The sequence below is a fragment of the Oryctolagus cuniculus genome, chromosome 13, assembly GCF_964237555.1.
Source record: "Oryctolagus cuniculus chromosome 13, mOryCun1.1, whole genome shotgun sequence".
NCBI classification, from domain to species: Eukaryota; Metazoa; Chordata; class Mammalia; order Lagomorpha; family Leporidae; genus Oryctolagus; species Oryctolagus cuniculus.
Genome location: NC_091444.1, coordinates 37,597,299 through 37,613,874, shown reverse-complemented (window position 1 = coordinate 37,613,874; position 16,576 = coordinate 37,597,299). Strand labels below are relative to the sequence as shown.

The 16,576-nt window shown below is 51.1% G+C and overlaps 1 protein-coding gene across 15 annotated transcripts in view; it reads left to right on the top strand.

The window, feature by feature from the left end:
* Positions 1 to 16,576, top strand: part of SUSD4 (sushi domain containing 4) — a 153,281-nt gene that overhangs the window by 80,397 nt on the left and 56,308 nt on the right. For 13 of the 15 annotated variants that reach the window (XM_070055370.1, XM_070055361.1, XM_070055363.1 and 10 more), the window contains one exon: positions 11,192 to 11,404. In XM_070055370.1, the coding sequence (XP_069911471.1) occupies positions 11,192 to 11,404 (213 nt within the window). Of the gene's footprint in view, positions 1 to 6,197; positions 6,336 to 7,209; positions 7,662 to 11,191; positions 11,405 to 16,576 lie in introns of those variants that run through there. The other 2 variants (XM_070055373.1, XM_070055372.1) reach the window with 2 other exon arrangements.

The window sequence follows — 16,576 nt, the reverse complement described above, 5'->3', positions numbered from 1 at the left end:
GGAAATCTTTTCTATTTCATCCTAATTTAGAGGCAGTTCTTTTGAGCTCATGATCCCTGCACATTTGCCCGGAGGCAGATTTTGGCTGTGGTCCAAGGTGTAAATGCCACAGGTCATGATGCCTATCACAGCAGGTGGCGAGCAGCTCAGCCTCTCCTGGGCCTTGTTCTGCTGCCCACAGAGTAGGAAGTGCCCAGGATGAGGGCTGCGGCTCCAGGTCCCAGCCCCTGTCCTCTCTCAGAGCTGTGTGAACTCATGCAGTCATTTATATTTTTTGGTCTCTAATTTCTCAGTTATAAAATGAGGGAAATTATCTAGGTGAATTCTAAGATTCCTTCAAGAATAACTCTGTAATTTCTGCCCAGCATTCCTGAAAACTTTCAGTGTATATATACTTGCATATGATTTTGTAGTTTTCAGAATATTTTTACAATGATCCCGTTTGGCTTAAATAGCCTTAGAAGGGAGATTGGTGATAAACTTGGGGCTACTGGAGATGTTGGGTCAGAATTTTTATGTATATTGGTGATAGAAGCACGATTCCCCCCGCCCAAGGTGATCATCTTAACAACAAATGAAGAAGCAAGCAGCCCCAGCCAGAGCCCTGACCTCTCTGCTGTGACCACACTGTGCTGGGATGCATCCACCAGGAGGATCACGGGAGAGTCTCCCCACAATCACCAGCCTGAGCCAGCTCCACACAGCCCCCTGCTCTCCCTGCCCATCTCCAACCCCCACCACTCACCTGTGAACTGGACTCGGGTTTGTGATGCAACATCACAAAGATGGCCAGGCAGTTGTTACTGTGAACGGTCGGGTGTTCGTAAAGTGACAGTGAGAACTGATCCGACCCAGCTGCTCTTCTGATCTGCTGGGGCTCCTGTGTGGATGAAACGGGATGGTGCATGTAAAACGCTTTGTAAGCTGGGCCGGGGCTCACTTGTGGAAGACACAGTTGAATGTTGCTTGAAAGCTGTTGCCCACAGAAAAGGAAGGTCATCTGATTTTGTGAAAGAAACAAACAATAAAGAGCCATAGGCATTTTGAGTTTGCATTCTAGGTATGTTTTTTCTTCTTCTTCTTTTTTTTTTTTTTAAATAATCCATGCGTGCAGTGATTCCTGGCTGGCTGCTTCTACTCTGGGAGATGTTACCAATTTTTATCAAGAAGAGACTAGACATTGTGGGATTTAGAAGTGGAAGGGACCAGAGAAACCGTCTAATTGCCACATTTATTACTAAGATGTGAAATGCAGGAAGATCCAGGTCTTTGTCCAGAGTTGCAGAACTGGACAGACCGGCAGCCTACATTTTCACTGGTAAGGATACACTTTAACTGTACCATTCCGTTTCTCAAAAAAATTATTCATGCCTTATTCAAATGTTCTCACAATTGATAATCCTCAAATTTGCATCAGTTGCAGAATTTCCCTGCCCCCATCCTCCTGTGGCTGGAAGGAATCCTCAGATTTTCCCGATGAGTGGTTTTCAGTGTCTGCTTTGTTTCCAGGAGGTCAAAGCTTATTCTGTTTTTCCCTGTTATAGTATCACAGTCTGGAATGATTTTGTTATGTTGCTGGATCTGCTCGTGTGGAGTAGCATTGTGAGACTGGAGTGAAAATCACATTATGAGTTAGCATTGTTATCAGTTTTATTGGAGCTGAAACGGAGTGAAAGGATTTAGGAATAATTAGGTAATCAAAGTGAATTAAATCAAGAGGGGGAAATATCAGTTCTGGCATCAAATGGGACTGCTATGACTTCCACATCTGTGGTCTTTATCCATTTTAATCAAGTCTAAATTATGCTATTAAGACTTATTTTTTGCAACGTTTACTTGTTCGGGCATAGCATACTTTATATTCATCTCTGAATATTTCTTGAAACATTAAAGCATTCTCGTATTTCTAGGGAAAAGTTGCCTCACTGGATTAGCATCCAGATATTTGGAGTTATTATTATGTTTATCATCAGAGGGTGCAGTGTTCACTGTAGTTTCTGGTTAATGGAATTCAGATAGCTGAGCCTTCAGCCCATGTGGACGAATTCTGCATTCCTCAACTCATTTTTGTGTCTTGAGAAAACTGGGTGTCAGTGGTACCCTGTTCATATAAATTTGAAATAATGAATAGTAGATCATGCTATTGGTGTGGCAGAAATATTGCTATAGTAACTGGCCCGAGTTCACTTCTGGGTATTCCCTTACTATTCTTTTCTAAGGAATACTAACTACCCTTGCAGGGAAAAACCCATTTAGCCTAATAAATTATAGCAGTGATCAGCCTCCCCTCATACCCTAGGTACCTCTTAATATGGTAACTGATAGTACACTGACTTATAGAATGAGATAGCACTAAGTTCCCCAACAAGAAAATTAATTTAGAGCCTTTGATTTCCTCTGTTGAATTTTTCTGTTGTCTTTTACTGGAAAAATCCGTCTTAAACCTCTTTTTTGACTCTGAGCTCTTTCCCCACCATTCCTAGAGTCATGGGTATTCCGTTTGCTGGTTAGCACCCAGCCCTGTGCTCAAAATGGGGGTGCTTACCCCTAAGAGAGGTTTTCCTTGAGAACCAGCTGCTGTATCTTAGAACAAGGCCAGGGCAGACTGTGTACTGCCAGTTCCCACCCTCAGATGTCCCCGCTATGCTTGACTCTTAAAGAGGTCAGAGTTCAAGGCTCTGGAGGTTTATGTATTACCATTGATTCGTGTCTTAACCAAGAGAAGGCCTCTATTTAGAAGTTTTTCTTGTTGCTCCTAAGTTCAACGGTCATTTACTTTCCCTCCCTTCCTCTCTCTTTTAAAAATATTTATTTGAAAAAGCTACAGAGGAGGGGGGAGGCAAAGAGAGAGAAAGAGAAAGTCTAATCCACTGGTTCACTCCCCAGATGGCTGCAATGGCCAGGGCTGAGCCAGGCCAAAGCCAGAAGCCAAGAGCTTCATCTGGGTCTCCCACGTGGGTGCAGGGGCCCAAGCACCTGGGCCATCTTCTACTGCCTTTCCCAGGCCATTTGCTGGAAGCTGGATTAGAAGTGGGGTGGTTGCGATGCCAACGAGCGCCCATATGGGCTGCCAGTGTTGCAGGTGGTGGCTTTACCCACTGCGCCGCAACGCCAGCCCCCGCAGTCATTTTCAAAGATACTTAATCCTACAGCAAGTTAGGGAAAAGGAAAGACTTGAGTATTTTCAGAAATTAAGGTGGCTCTTGGAAATTAGGAGATACCTGATTTCTCTGAAAGTATTGTCTGCCTAAAAGCTATGTGTTTTCATTCTTGAGGGAACTGTTGATTATTAATAACATAATACCTGGCATATGTTGATTGGGCATTTGCCATCTGCTGGTTGCCACTTTACATGTATTTGCATCTCAGTGTTTAAAAAAGGTTAATTATTTATTTGAAAAACACACACACATGGGGGGGGGGGACAGAGAGAGAGAGAGAGAGAGACTAATCCTCCATCTGCTGGTTAACTCCCCAAATGATGGCAACAGCCAGGGCTGGGCCAGGCCGAAGCCAGGAGGGTGGAACCCCATCTGGGTCTTCCAAGTGAGTGACAGGGATCCAGCCTCTTGAACATTGCGTGTCCGCTGCCAGGATCTCCTGCATTACCTGGAAGCGAGATAGGAAGCAGAGTAGCTGGGACTCGAGCCAGGCTTCCCACCATGGGATGCGGGCCTCCCAAGTGGCAGCTTCACCTACTGCACCAGGGGAAGTAGATGTTGTTATAACCCTCACTTTATGTATAAGGAAACCTAAGGTGGAGAGGTTAAGTATCTGACCCACGGGTATACAGCTAGACAGAGGCAGAGTTGGGGTTGAAAGCAGAGTCTCTCCAGAACCTGTGCCCTTGGGCCCCCGCTATGCCATCTGAAGGAAGTTTGTGTTCAGATACCAGGTGAGGGCGAGTGTATGGGAAGTGCTGGTTTTCAAGCTTTTCTGACTGTGGCTCACTGAAGGAAACCTAGTTTGCTTTGCCAATTAGCATGTGTGCACAAACGAAAAGAGTAAACCCACACAAAGCAGTGCTCACCTGAACCATGCAGGATGTACTCTGACTTCTCCTTTCTATTTCATGTCATTTTTTTTTTCAAGATTTGTTTATTTATTTGAAAGTCAGAGTTACACAGAGAGAGGAGAGGCAGAGAGAGAGAGAGAGAGAGAGAGAGAGAGGTCCTGCATCTGATGGTTTACTCTCCAGTTGGCTGGCTGGAGCTGCACCCATACGAAGCCAGGAGCCAGGAGCTTCCTCCAGGTCTCCCTCGTAGGCACAGGGGCCCAAGGACTTGGACCATCTTCTACTGCTTTCCCAGGCCATAGCAGAGAGCTGAATTGGAAGTGGAGCAGCCAGGTCTCGAACCAGCGCCCACATGGGATGCCAGCGCAGCTGTAGGTGGACTGTTTAGGTCTAACAGAGGAAAGCCCGTAAGTGGTCAAGAGGGGCGTCCTCAGCTTCTCCACACCCCACCTTCTTCTTCCTGTAACTCTCAGGGTGCGGGTGCACTGCTGTCTCTAGGACTCACCAGGAAACCGACATGTGGGGTTGGGTGGTGGTCTTGCCAAGAACCCCTTTCAGCCCCAGAAGTGTACTTCAGAGCCATGCTGTGGTCAGTAGGTGTTTGGGGCCTGCCTGCCTGTGTGCTTGGGTTTCGGAGTGACCACTCGGGTCTCCTGGCCCTGTCATGCTGAGACGGGGCTCAGAGGATTGTTTTGTGTCCAGTCACGAAGCGTCTCAATGTTGCTCTTTGCTCAACCTTGTTTTAACAATTTGGGGACTCAGAAATGTTTAAAACATGCTCTTTCCCTCAAAGAGTGGGCAGCGTCATGCAGACCGGAGTCATGCACATTGAAATATGACAGGGAAGGGCTAAGTGGAGACAGCAGTGCTGGTGGCAAGAGTGTGGACCGTGAATCGGGGCACCCGAGCTTAGTCCCTGCTCTGCTGTGAGTGGTTAGGGCCTTGGCCTCTCCTGCCTCGGCGTTGTCCCCTGGGACACAGAGGGGTCAGATCAGATGGCTTCTAAGGTGGTTTTAGTGCCGACTGTGGGAGGCTAACAGTAAGTGCCATGGGGTGAGGGAGGGGAGGGCCTGAGGTTACCCTGGATCCCAGGCAAAATTTGCAAACATCTGTTTAAATATTCCCAGGGATGCCCCTTTATCACTAGCCCCAGGACCCTCTCACTAAGCAAATGCATGGAAAATCAATTTTTCTGTCTCAATCCTGTTCCTTCCCCCAAGGCTCATCTAGCAGTTCATAGAGAAATGGAAACCCAGCCCCGGTTCTAAATTGATTTGGCTGCCTATGATCCACCCTTGCTATCTAGCATATGACTTTTCAGTTATAATAACCCGTAAGATTGCTTTGCACACCTCTTTCATTTTTATGGTTCTTTCCAATGGCTTCTTAGCAGGCTCACTAGTAGCCAGGCCCACAGCGTCAAGACCCCACGACGAGACAGAGGGTTTGGTGCATTGCCTTGTGTGAGACGAGAGAGGCACTGCCAAGCCAGCGCTCAGCTTTCTGTTATGGAAGAGGAAGAGAGGGGATCCTGGCCTCCCCTGAGAACCACAGTCCAAACTACAACTCTGTCCTTGGCTTGTTCCTCGGGTCCCAAGTGCTGGGCTGGAAAACCAGTGCCCATGATGGTGATGCTGGTCCCAAGAGGATGTAGGCCAGCTTTGTGTCAGCACCAGAGGGGACTGCAGGCTGGGGCTCTTGTACGTGGGCTGTTTAGACCCCAGGACCCAGGCACTGCCCCCACCTGACAGCTTCTGACCTGGGTTCAGGGACCCTGGGTGAAATGGCACCCTCTGGAGGCAGCAACAGTCAGCTTTCATCTCGTAGCGTTTTCTAAGTGCTCCTGTACCTCTGTATAGAAAGATGTGTGAGACTGGGTTCTCCAGAGAAACAGAGCCAATAGGAGGATCTCTCTCTCTCTCTCTCTAACACATGCATACAGATGGTTGCTGTTGAGTGTGAAAGCATATGCATACAACTATTCCAATTTTAATTTTCAGTATAATATTCAACAAATTCCATGAGGAATTCAACACTGTATTATAAAACAGGCTTTGGTTTGATGGTTTTCCCCAGCTGTTGCCATGGAGTGTTTTGAGCATGTTTAAGGGAAGCTGAGCTTGGCTACGGTGTTCAGTAGGTTCGGTGTGTTAAATCCGATTCTGACTTTGGATGTTTTCAGCTTGTGATGGGTTTGCCAGGATGGAGCATCTGCGAGGGTGCATTTATGTTTCCTGGAGATGCAGGAGAGTCTGTGGCACAGGCGCAGTCTGAGTCCAAAGGCTTGAGACCCGAGGCAGCCCATGACAGAAGGTCTAAGGTGAGTCCAGGGGGAAGACAGAAGGCCCGTGTCCCAGCTGAAGACTACAGTAATGCAGAGAGAGCTAATTCCTTCTGACTCAGCCTTTTGTTCTTCTCCTTAACTGGACTGCACAGGGCCCACCACGTTAGCGAGGGTCTGCTGTCCTAAGTCCGAGGTTAGTCTCCTTGAGAAACATCCTTGCAAACACACCCAGAATAATGCTTAACCAAATATCTGGGCAGCCCCTGGCCCATGAAGTGGACACAGGAAGTTAGTCCTCCCAGGGATTGTCTCCTGTGCCTGCATTCTCACTCAGAAGCAAAGTCAGCGCCAACTGGGAGGCCGTGGAGGCCACTTGGATGGCCTGTGGTCTGTCAGCTTTTTGTTCACCGAACTCTTTTTTTTTTTTTTTTGACAGGCAGAGTGGACAGTGAGAGAGACAGAGAGAAAGGTCTTCCTTTTCCGTTGGTTCACCCTCCAATGGCCGCCACGGCTGGCGCGCTGCAGCCGGCGCACCGCGCTGATCCGAAGGCAGGAGCCAGGTGGTTCTCCTGGTCTCCCATGGGGTGCAGGGCCCAAGCACTTGGGCCATCCTCCACTGCACTCCCGGGCCACAGCAGAGAGCTGGCCTGGAAGAGGGGCAACCGGGACAGAATCCGGCGCCCCGACCGGGACTAGAACCTGGAGTGCCGGCACCGCTAGGCGGAGGATTAGCCTAGTGAGCCACGGCGCTGGCTTTCACTGAACTCTTTATTCAGTAGAGCATTAAGCCTTAGAAAAATAAAAAATAAAAAAAAAAAAGAAAGAGATGGAACATTCTCTTCTCTTCTCTTCTCACTCCCCCCAAAAACAAACATGTTGGAAATCCTTCTGTGAACTATTTTCTGTTCTCCAAGCTGTGGCTACTTAGTTCCAAAGCATTAAGCAGAATTTGAGGAAAGGGAGGGACTAGGTTGAGACTTCAAGAACAGATTCTTAGGGTACGATTATTGGAGTGCACCTGCACCCAAATGATCTTCTCTTCTCTTTCCCGATGACCAAAGAATCCCAGTGCCTCATGGGCGTGCCGTCTGCTATCAACACCCCCAAAAGGCACCAGCAGCTCCACAGGGGAGTGGCAGGCTGGGAGCCCCTCTGATAGGGATGTTTTGAAAAGTGGAATCTGAAGCTCTCACAGACCCTGGAAAATGCCCGACTTGCCTAATGAGATCTGCTGGCCAAGATGAAGACTGTTTTCTGGTACCATCCTATCTTCTCAGTCCTCTCTTGGGTACCCACGGCTGGACCCCACGGCCTGTGGCACACCTGGTCGTCAGCACTGTGCCGGTGTTCACCTTGAGAGAGGTGAGCTCAGGGCGCCTTGGTGGGGGAAGAGGGCTCCTGCTCGGGCTGCAGAGAGGAGGGAAGGCTCCTGGAAGAGGCGCTGTCTCGGCTGAACCCTGCAGGACGAGCCGTCCTGGAGAACGCCCGCCATCAGCGGAGGCTCCGGCTTGACTTCCCTTCCTGTGTCCATGGCAGAGAAGTCCCTCCTCCAGGGTCTGGGTCCCCATCCCTGCCCTCATCCAGGTGGGGGCAGCCTACCCCGGCCATCTCCCCCTCACCCATCGCTACCTGCAGCCTGTCTGTCTCTGTTGTTTTCCTCTCTGCGTTCCCACCAAGCATCATGACAGAGAAGTCCACACTCAGTCACTCTTTGCTCTTGGGACATCAGTGGACAACCTCCTCCCTGGGGACAGTGTGTGTCCCTGAAGCTGCCCAGTGTGCAGTGTCCCCAGCCGGTGGCCCTCAGACCTCAGCTTAGCTGACTGTGGATGACGTCCAACGTGGCCTCCCGTCCCTCCATTCTTGACACCCTTTCCCTTGTCTGGGGGGACACCAGCCAGGTCTTTTTTCTCCGATGGCCCTCGGTGCTGCACGTTCTCTGTGGATGTCCTCAGCTGACCCTGCCTTACCCTCTGCAGGGCACAGGAGTGTGCACCCTCCCATGCCTGCAGCTGTGGCATGGCTGCAGCTTAGGGCACCGACGAGCTGCAGGCCAGACTGCCAGACATCTCTGCCTGTTAGCCCTGAGAATCGGGCTCCCTGCCCTACCCGAGCTCCCATCCCTCTCCCCAGGCCCACTCTTCATCCTGTCCCGTCAGCTCGGGTGCCCAGCACCGCCGTCTCTCCCGTTGTCCGCCTCGGAGCCTGGGGGTGCCCCAGATGCCTCTCTCCTGACTCTCCCATCCTGGTCTCTGTTCGGCAGCTCCAGTTTTCATGACTCTGTCTTCTTTATTTCCAACTCTCCCATTCACACCTTGACCTACAGTGGCCTTGAATGCCGCAGTTCTCAAATGGTGACCCTGACGCCAATGCTGTCCTGGCTGCCCAGGGGTCCCTTAGGGAGCTTTGTAGAAGCGCAGCCCCCTGGCCCCATCCCTCCACAGAGCATGGTTCCCGGGGTCTGCCTTTCTGCAGAGCTGCCCCAGGATCCCGAGGAACAGCCGGTGACCTGGGAGCCGTTTCTGTCGTCTTCCCATCAGTCCCCCTGTGGCCTCCAGAGAGATGGTTCTCAAATGCAAACCTGGTCCCCATCACATCCCTGTTCAAAACTCAGTCCAGCACCATGGCCCCTCCCCTGCTCGGGTCCACACCCTGCGCTAACAGCCTGCAGGGGCTGCCTCCACCCCTTCTTTCCCTCTCTCTGCTGCCTGCTCCCAGCCTGGCAGAACAGCCAGCTCTTTGCTGTACCCTCATGCCCCTCCTACTTCCTGAGACACCCCCTGGGAGGGGGGTCGACCCTGTCTTCTGTACAGCACTTTTTTTTTTTTTTTTGACAGGCAGAGTGGACAGTGAGAGAGAGAGACAGAGAGAAAGGTCTTCCTTTTGCCGTTGGTTCACCCTCCAATGGCTGCCACGGCCGGTGCGCTGCGGCCGGCACACCGTGCTGATCCGATGGTGGGAGCCAGGTACTTATCCTGGTCTCCCATGGGGTGCAGGGCCCAAGCACCTGGGCCATCCTCCACTGCACTCCCTGGCCACAGCAGAGAGCTGGCTTGGAAGAGGGGCAACCGGGACAGAATCCAGCGCCCCGACCGGGACTAGAACCCGGTGTGCCGGCGCCGCAAGGCGGAGGATTAGCCTAGTGAGCCGCGGCGCTGGCCACTGTACAGCACTTATGTCACCACTGACAGACCCTGTCCTCTGTACACTTGTGTCACCACTGACCTAAGGGCCTGGCTGCACAAACCCCACCTGGTGTCACTGGAGCAGGCGCTGCTTCTGTCTGTCTGAGCGTATGTGCGTGTGTGGCAACCTGCAGACTGCCAGGAAGGTGTGGAGCGGCGGCCCTGGGCTGCGGGCATCTGTGCTTGTAGGCCTTCTAGACTGCCATGGAACCCTGAGTCCCGTGCTGTTGACTTTGCCCCCTCAGCACAGTGCCCCTCAGTGTCCGCAGGGGATTGGCCCCGGGGCCTCCCCTGCGTGGCAGCACTCTGTGGATGCACGTTCTACTGTGTGACTCAGTACCTGATACCATGTGCATGCTGCGATGCCAGTGCCGTGTGAGTGGTTGGTATACAGTATTGTTTAGGGACTCAGGGCCAAAACTTTCTGTACAGCACAAATGCAGTTATTTCCCTGTTTTCTGTCGGTACTGGACTGAACCCACGGACATGAGTCTGGGGTCAGACTCCTCGGCCGTGTCTCGGAGGTGTCCAGCCTGACCTGGCCCGGCAGGCTATGCTGGGAGAGGAGTGGCCAGGCACAAGGGTCCTGCTCCAGATAGAGCGGTTCGTGCTTGTTCTTGACAGCTGTCCAGCAAGGACTCGCCCACGTGACATGAGTAAGAAAATGTGCAGAGGCCTCCGCAGGGCCTGGCTGTCCCACTTCCGGAGCGTCCCTTCCTTCTCCCAGAGTGTTAGGCACACCGAAGAACTGGCCTTGTTTCAGCCTCCCCGGGCCAGCTCATGACACCCGTGAGCTGCCTCACCCCCGCCAGCTGGACGTGAACTTCCAGGCCTTGCCTTCTCCCCAGCATCCCGTCAGTTGAGAAGGGGGGGCCTGGGGTAGAAGCGTCTCACTTGCTCGAGCCCTCCTGGCCGCGCACCGCAGCCTCCCCACTGTTGCCCGGGGCTCCCGGTAGAGTTTCTGGGCTCTCTTCTGGTGCAGCCTCAGTCTGCTGTCCTGTAGGCCTCATGTATTCATTTAGCAGGTGTTCCCAGAACACGTTCTGTGCAGGACACTGGGGGAGATCCTGGGGGTGCAAAGAGGAAAAACTCAGAGACCTTGACCTTGCAGGACTCACGGTCGGGACTGTGCGGCGGCCATCTGCAGACGATTCAGTCCAGAGCCGTGCTCGCCCCATGGCTGTGGGACAGAGTGGGGTGGGGGGTGGGGGGCGGGAAGAGGAGAAACTTGCACTGGGCCTTGAGGAGTGGGTTTGGGCCTGGCAGGTGGGGGGGATGGGGAAGGTGGGCATTTGCAGCCTACCTCTCCCCACACCCTGGTCCTCCAGCTGCTCGCTTTGTCTCCCAGCCCCCTCTCCCCTGGGGAACCCCCACCCCGGGAGTTCTGCTTTGAGTCTTGACCCACCCTGCCAGGCAGGGCTCAGCTTTGTCTTCCTGCCTGGCCCTTCCCTGACAACTCTGCCCAGCATTTTGCATGTCTGTGCCCCCGGCGGGCACTTTCTGCCTCTTCTCTCGTCTACTAGAGCCTCCTCAGAGGCTTCCCGGGCCCTGGAGCCGGAAGCCCAGGTGAGCGCCGTGTTCTCAGCTCTGTGAGTGGCAGCCCGTCGCTGGGCGCGTAACATCACATGGCTCTGCTGTGATCTGGGAAGTCCTGGCACTAGAAGCATGCATTCAGAGATGCCCTTTTCTCTCTCTCTGTCCATGTAGGGTTCGATGACCTCCACGTGTGTGCTGACCCGGGCGTCCCCGAGAATGGCTTCCGGACCCCCAGTGGAGGGATTTTCTTTGAAAGCTCTGTAACCCGGTTTCACTGCCAGGACGGCTTCAAGCTGAAGGGCTCCACAAAGAGGCTGTGCATGAAGCATCTGAATGGAACCCTAGGCTGGATCCCAAGTGATAAACCCGTCTGTGTGCAAGAAGGTAAAGTACCTGCCTGTCCACGAAGCTGCTCACCAGGCTCCGTGTGCCTGGGCCACAGCAGGTGCAGGGCCATGTGTGACAGAGGGGCTGATGCCCTGGGCCGCTCTCTCTGTTTCTGGGGAAACCTACATGTTGATGGAAAAGCTTGGGTGTATTGAGGGCTGGGACTGGGAATGCATTCATCTCAACATTAAAAGTAATACTCTTCCTCCTCTGTCTCAATTACAGTCCAATTTATCATCGTTTTTGTCCATGTGAGAGAGCAACTCAGATAACATTCGGGCCATTTATTATCAAGCTGCCAGCTCACCACTCATTTCCATGTTACTCAAGTGCAGTAAACACAGCAAGGGAAAACTGTAGTTAGTGATATGGGAGACATCTGTTACTCAGAGGATTAAATCAATTACTATTTATCAGTTCTGTGTTATAAAGGATTCAGTTAAGAATGGAAAGAAGTGTGACACACATGACAGATTGACAAGGTAGACAGTTGTTTCTTGCAATTTCTCCAAAATGAATTGGTGGCGACAAGATACTCATTTGCTTCTAGCAATTACCCTAAAATCTGTTGGTCGAAACAACTTCATGGATTTTTTTTTTACTCTTTGTGAATGCATTTAGAGTTTTCAAAAATGCCTTGAATGGCAAATTGTTGGCTATATAGCTCAGAGGATCAACAAGGCTGAGGTTGGAATTGGCATGAGACAAGAATTAATTCTAGAATCAAACTATTATGAGACATAGAATTTATATTGAGTTCATTAGAAATTAGTCTCAGTTTCTGTTAACACCACTGTTGAATTTACTTGGGGATGATGGAACGTTTGTAATAATGATATGTAAACAATTATTGTGACTTACTGTGTATTTCCTATATGGAACTTTTAAAATAATTCAATCTGATAGACATTTTTCAAGTTTCTGTCGTGTTCTTCCTTAGGGAAACCCCAAAGGATGGGTAAGATGCTATCTTGCCCTTAAAGGACTTTCTACCTTTGCTTTTATTTTAAAGCCAAAATTAATAAAGGTTTAAAGTTTTTAAAAATAAATTCTTTTTTTTTTTTACCTCTTGCATGTCTCCCACATGGGTGGCAGGAACCCAGTTACTTGAGGCTGTTGGAGTCTGCATTGGTGGGAAACTGGCATCAGGAGCTGGAGCTGGGAGCTGAACCCAGCATCCTAACCTCTAGGCTAAATGCCTAATCCTGTTTCTGGTTTTTAAATAGAGACCTAAAAAACTAATTGCACACAGTCTCTGGGTAGGGGGGGAGTCTCCTCGGGCGTGGAGGCAGCCCCCTGCCCCACCTCCCTTAGGACCCTGGGTCCTGGGAAAGGGGTCTGTGGCAGTGTTGACGACCACATCCTTCCAGCAGGAGTTTAGCCTCTGGGCGGGGGTGGCTCAGCGTAGCCCTGGAGCACCCTTGGGTGTAGACTTGCTCTTTCTTCCCTTCTTTGAGTTTGCTCTTCAGAGTGTGTGCTTCAGGAGGCAGAGGACACCGAGCTGGAGAGCTGCAGACTGACGTTGTTTATGAGTGGGGTTTTAATATTCAAGGACTTTTTCACAGAGGCCTTCTCTGCAAGGCGGGGGTGGGGGGGAACCTTTGCTTCTTCCCGTCTTCCTTGAGCAGCGCTGAGGACAGCCCCTGGTTACATTGGTCACTGGGTTTCAAGTCCATTTCTGATATAGCCACGTTGAGCAAATCTAAGAAGTTCAGGGAGCTGGAGCCGCGTGGGTCCAGCAGACAGCTTGTTTATGTGAGCCTCCCAGAGCTCAGGGCTGTCGTGGTGCCACTGAGAGGGCTCGCGGGGACCTCTGCAGAGTGCTGCCTGTTCTAATGTGAACTGAGTTGCAGGAAATTTTTCCCTTGTCATTGGGCAGTCGGCTCCTTTGAGCTGGTGAGGAGCAGAGGGCCAAGTGGAAGACAAGCATTGATTAAACCACACAGGTAGTGTGGCCCCCGTGGGACTGTCTGTGGGTAGAGCCCATCCTTAGGTTGGCTTTCCTCACTGTGAGAACAGACACCTGCCCTGTCGCCCCAGGCTCTTGCTGGAAGCCTGGGGTGCAGCCTGTAGCACATGTCTGTAGCTGTGGCCTGGAGGGAAACGTGGTTTAACTCGTGAGATTTGCTAAACCCAGAGAACAACCTCATCCAACCTTGCAGTGCTTCTGTGGTGAGAGACCCCTTGATTGCAGAGAGGGATGTGGGTCCAGATGACACGTTATGGCCACTGAGTGGTGACGGGCGGCCCAGCTCCCTGCACTCACTAGGTGTTGCTGCACATCTGAGCTGGCAGTTGTCACCTACAAGGTAGGAAAGGAAGGAAATGGCAGCTCCATTTTCCTTCCTATCTTCCTTAGTCACGTGGCCAGTGGGCTGATGGGGTCCAGCTGCCTCTGTCTTTACCTGGGACAACCCCCGCCCTGTACGCACACACACAGCCTTCGGATGGTGGTCTGGGTAAGGTTGGCATCACCCACAGGCAGGTGCTCTGCGAGTATTCATGCTGAGCTCCTGCAGGAGCTGCCTGCTTTTTCCTGGCATTTGCTTTCACTGCTTTTGACTGCTGTTTGGGTCCAAGTGCAGTGACCTGAGCCATTTTTAAGCAATCACATGGAAAGCACATGGGCTCTCTTTCCTTCCGTACTTCTGATGGGCTTATGTTATGATATGTTGTTATTACTTAGGCCATAGTTAGTATTGTCAGTACACTGGAGTCTGAGCTACCTGTTGGGTGTTGGAGCTGAGTTGCCCGTCCTAAGTCATGCACTTTGGGGATGCTGACGGAGATGAATAGGGATTCAGCTGAATAGAGGAACCCCCTGAGACATCAGTCCTGAACCTGCCCCCTGCCCCTAGTCACAAAAGGCAAAGTCTCCTTTGCCATCCCTGCAGCCTGCCCAGTCCCCCCCACCCTGACACACACACCTGTTCCCCATCTGCCTGTCTGCCTTATCTTCCTTTCCCAACATGACTGCACTGTTTGAAGGGGTGTCTGTCGTGTGGATGGGGTACCCATGTTCTGTATGCATTGTCCTCTTTAGCTGTTACAGCAGCCCTGCAAAGTCGGTTCTGGTATCTCCTTAGGTGGGAAAGTGGCAGCTCTGAGAGGCTGGATTTCCCGTGGTCTCCCAGGTAGAGGCAGAGTTGGGATTCAGATCCAGGGTTGAGCTGTTCCGTGTGCTCATCTCATCTGATGAAAGATGTTGTCTCCAGGGGAGGGGAGGCAGGTGACACATACATAATGACCCCAAGGCCAGACCTGGTTAGGGAGGCCTCTTGCATGGAACACACTTGGTAGGGACTTGCAGGGAGCTGGTTCATACAGTGTGTGTTGAGGGTTATCTGTACCAAAACTTGTTGAAAGTACCTACTCAGAGCACCTGCCTTGGAATGTTAGGGGTAAGGCCAAGGCAACTGCACTGAAAAAAATTCCCACTGATTCTTACACATATCCACGGATGGGTCCTCCGTGGGAGGGGAACGTGGTTTTCCCTCTTGCTCCGCAGAGATCTCGCACGTCATTCCTCGTCAGCATCAGAGAATGTCAGTGTCCTCATTGTACAGATCCAGGAACCGAGGCCTGTGAGAGGCTGAGAGACACGCACACAAGTCACACAGCGAGTGAGTGAGCTGGGATTGGGCCAGCATCCCGACTCCTCTGTGGTACTGTCTGCAACCAGGTGACATGGTGTGGTCACCTGGGGACTTTTAAAAAGAAAACTGTACAGGCCTCGCTCCAGGAGCTTCTACTGCAGTTGTTCTGGGCCGAGGGAGCCCAGGCACAGGTATTTCTAGGAGCTCCCAAGGTAATTTCCGTGTGCAACCAGGCACTGCTTTCACCTGAACTTTTGTCTCAAGGTCTCCCTTTACCTGGTTGTGGCCAAAGGTGGCAGAGGGCACAGGAAGAATGCTGTTCTGCCCTGAGCCCAGCTGGCTACATCTCCATGTGTAACCCTTCATTGTCCTAGTCCTTCCAGAGTGCAAAAGAGAAAAAATAATTCATCCACTGGGGTGAGCAGTGTGGCACAGAGGGTTACTTTGCTGCCCATGACATCGCCATCCCATATTGGATCACCCACTTGAGTTCCTGCTGCTCCACTTCCAATCCAGCACCCTGCTAATGTGCCTGGAGAAGCAGCGAAAGATGGCCCAAGTACTTGGGCCCCTGCCAACCCACACAGGAGACCTGGATGGAATTCCTGGCTCCTGGCTTTGGGCTGGCACAGTTCCAGCTGTTGTAGCCATTTGGGGATTGAACCAGTAGATCGAAGATCTGTTTGTCATCCCCTCTCTGTCACTCTGCCTTTCAAATGGATAAATAAATACACACTTTTTTTTAGAAAAATAACTCATCCATCAAGCATTATTTTTAAGTACTTTCTAAAATATGTTGGCCCTGTAAGCCTTACCAGGATTCTGTAACAATGGAATAATTTGATATGCAGAAGGTTCTTTGAGCTTCCTGGGGAGAAGGTACAGTGTGAGTTTAAGTATTATTATTACATTATAAATTTTTAATTAAAAGATTCAACTTGACTCATGAGCTAAAGCTGGCAGTCAACTTGGCAGATAGCTCCTTTATTCATTGCGACTGTGGGGTGCAGGCATTTTTCAAAAGCAGGAGAAGTCATATTCCTGTTTTTACAGTTACTCATATATTAAGGTGAGTTGCCTCCCTGTTCCAGAAGCTTCTCCCAAACAGATGGATGCTTTAAAAATGTTTTATTTAGCAGCCTTCCCTTCCCGTGTGCATCTTCTATCATGCAGAATTTCTTTCCTGGTGCCTTACATGGGGCTTATCAGAAACGACAGCCCTCTGCCCACAAGGACAGGTGTTTGCACGTCTGCCCCGAGATACGTGCTTCTCATTTTCCGTCTCCTAAGTTGGGAAGGGGCGGAAAGGGGGCCCCAGCCCTCTGTAGCACCGCTGCCATCTCTTATTTATGTTGCTGTTAACTGGCCTCACTGCTCTCCCCGTGGCTTCGGTGTGGGTTTGGTTTTTGTTCTTAAAGAGATTTCTTTAACTTAAATGTGGTCATGACTTGAAAGGAATAAAAAAAAAAAATCCCGAGGAAATAAGGTCAGGACAGACTGGGGCAGATCCAGCAAAAATAAGTGACAGAAATGATCAGTTATCATCGTTGCAGGCTGACAGCTGGGCTGCCAC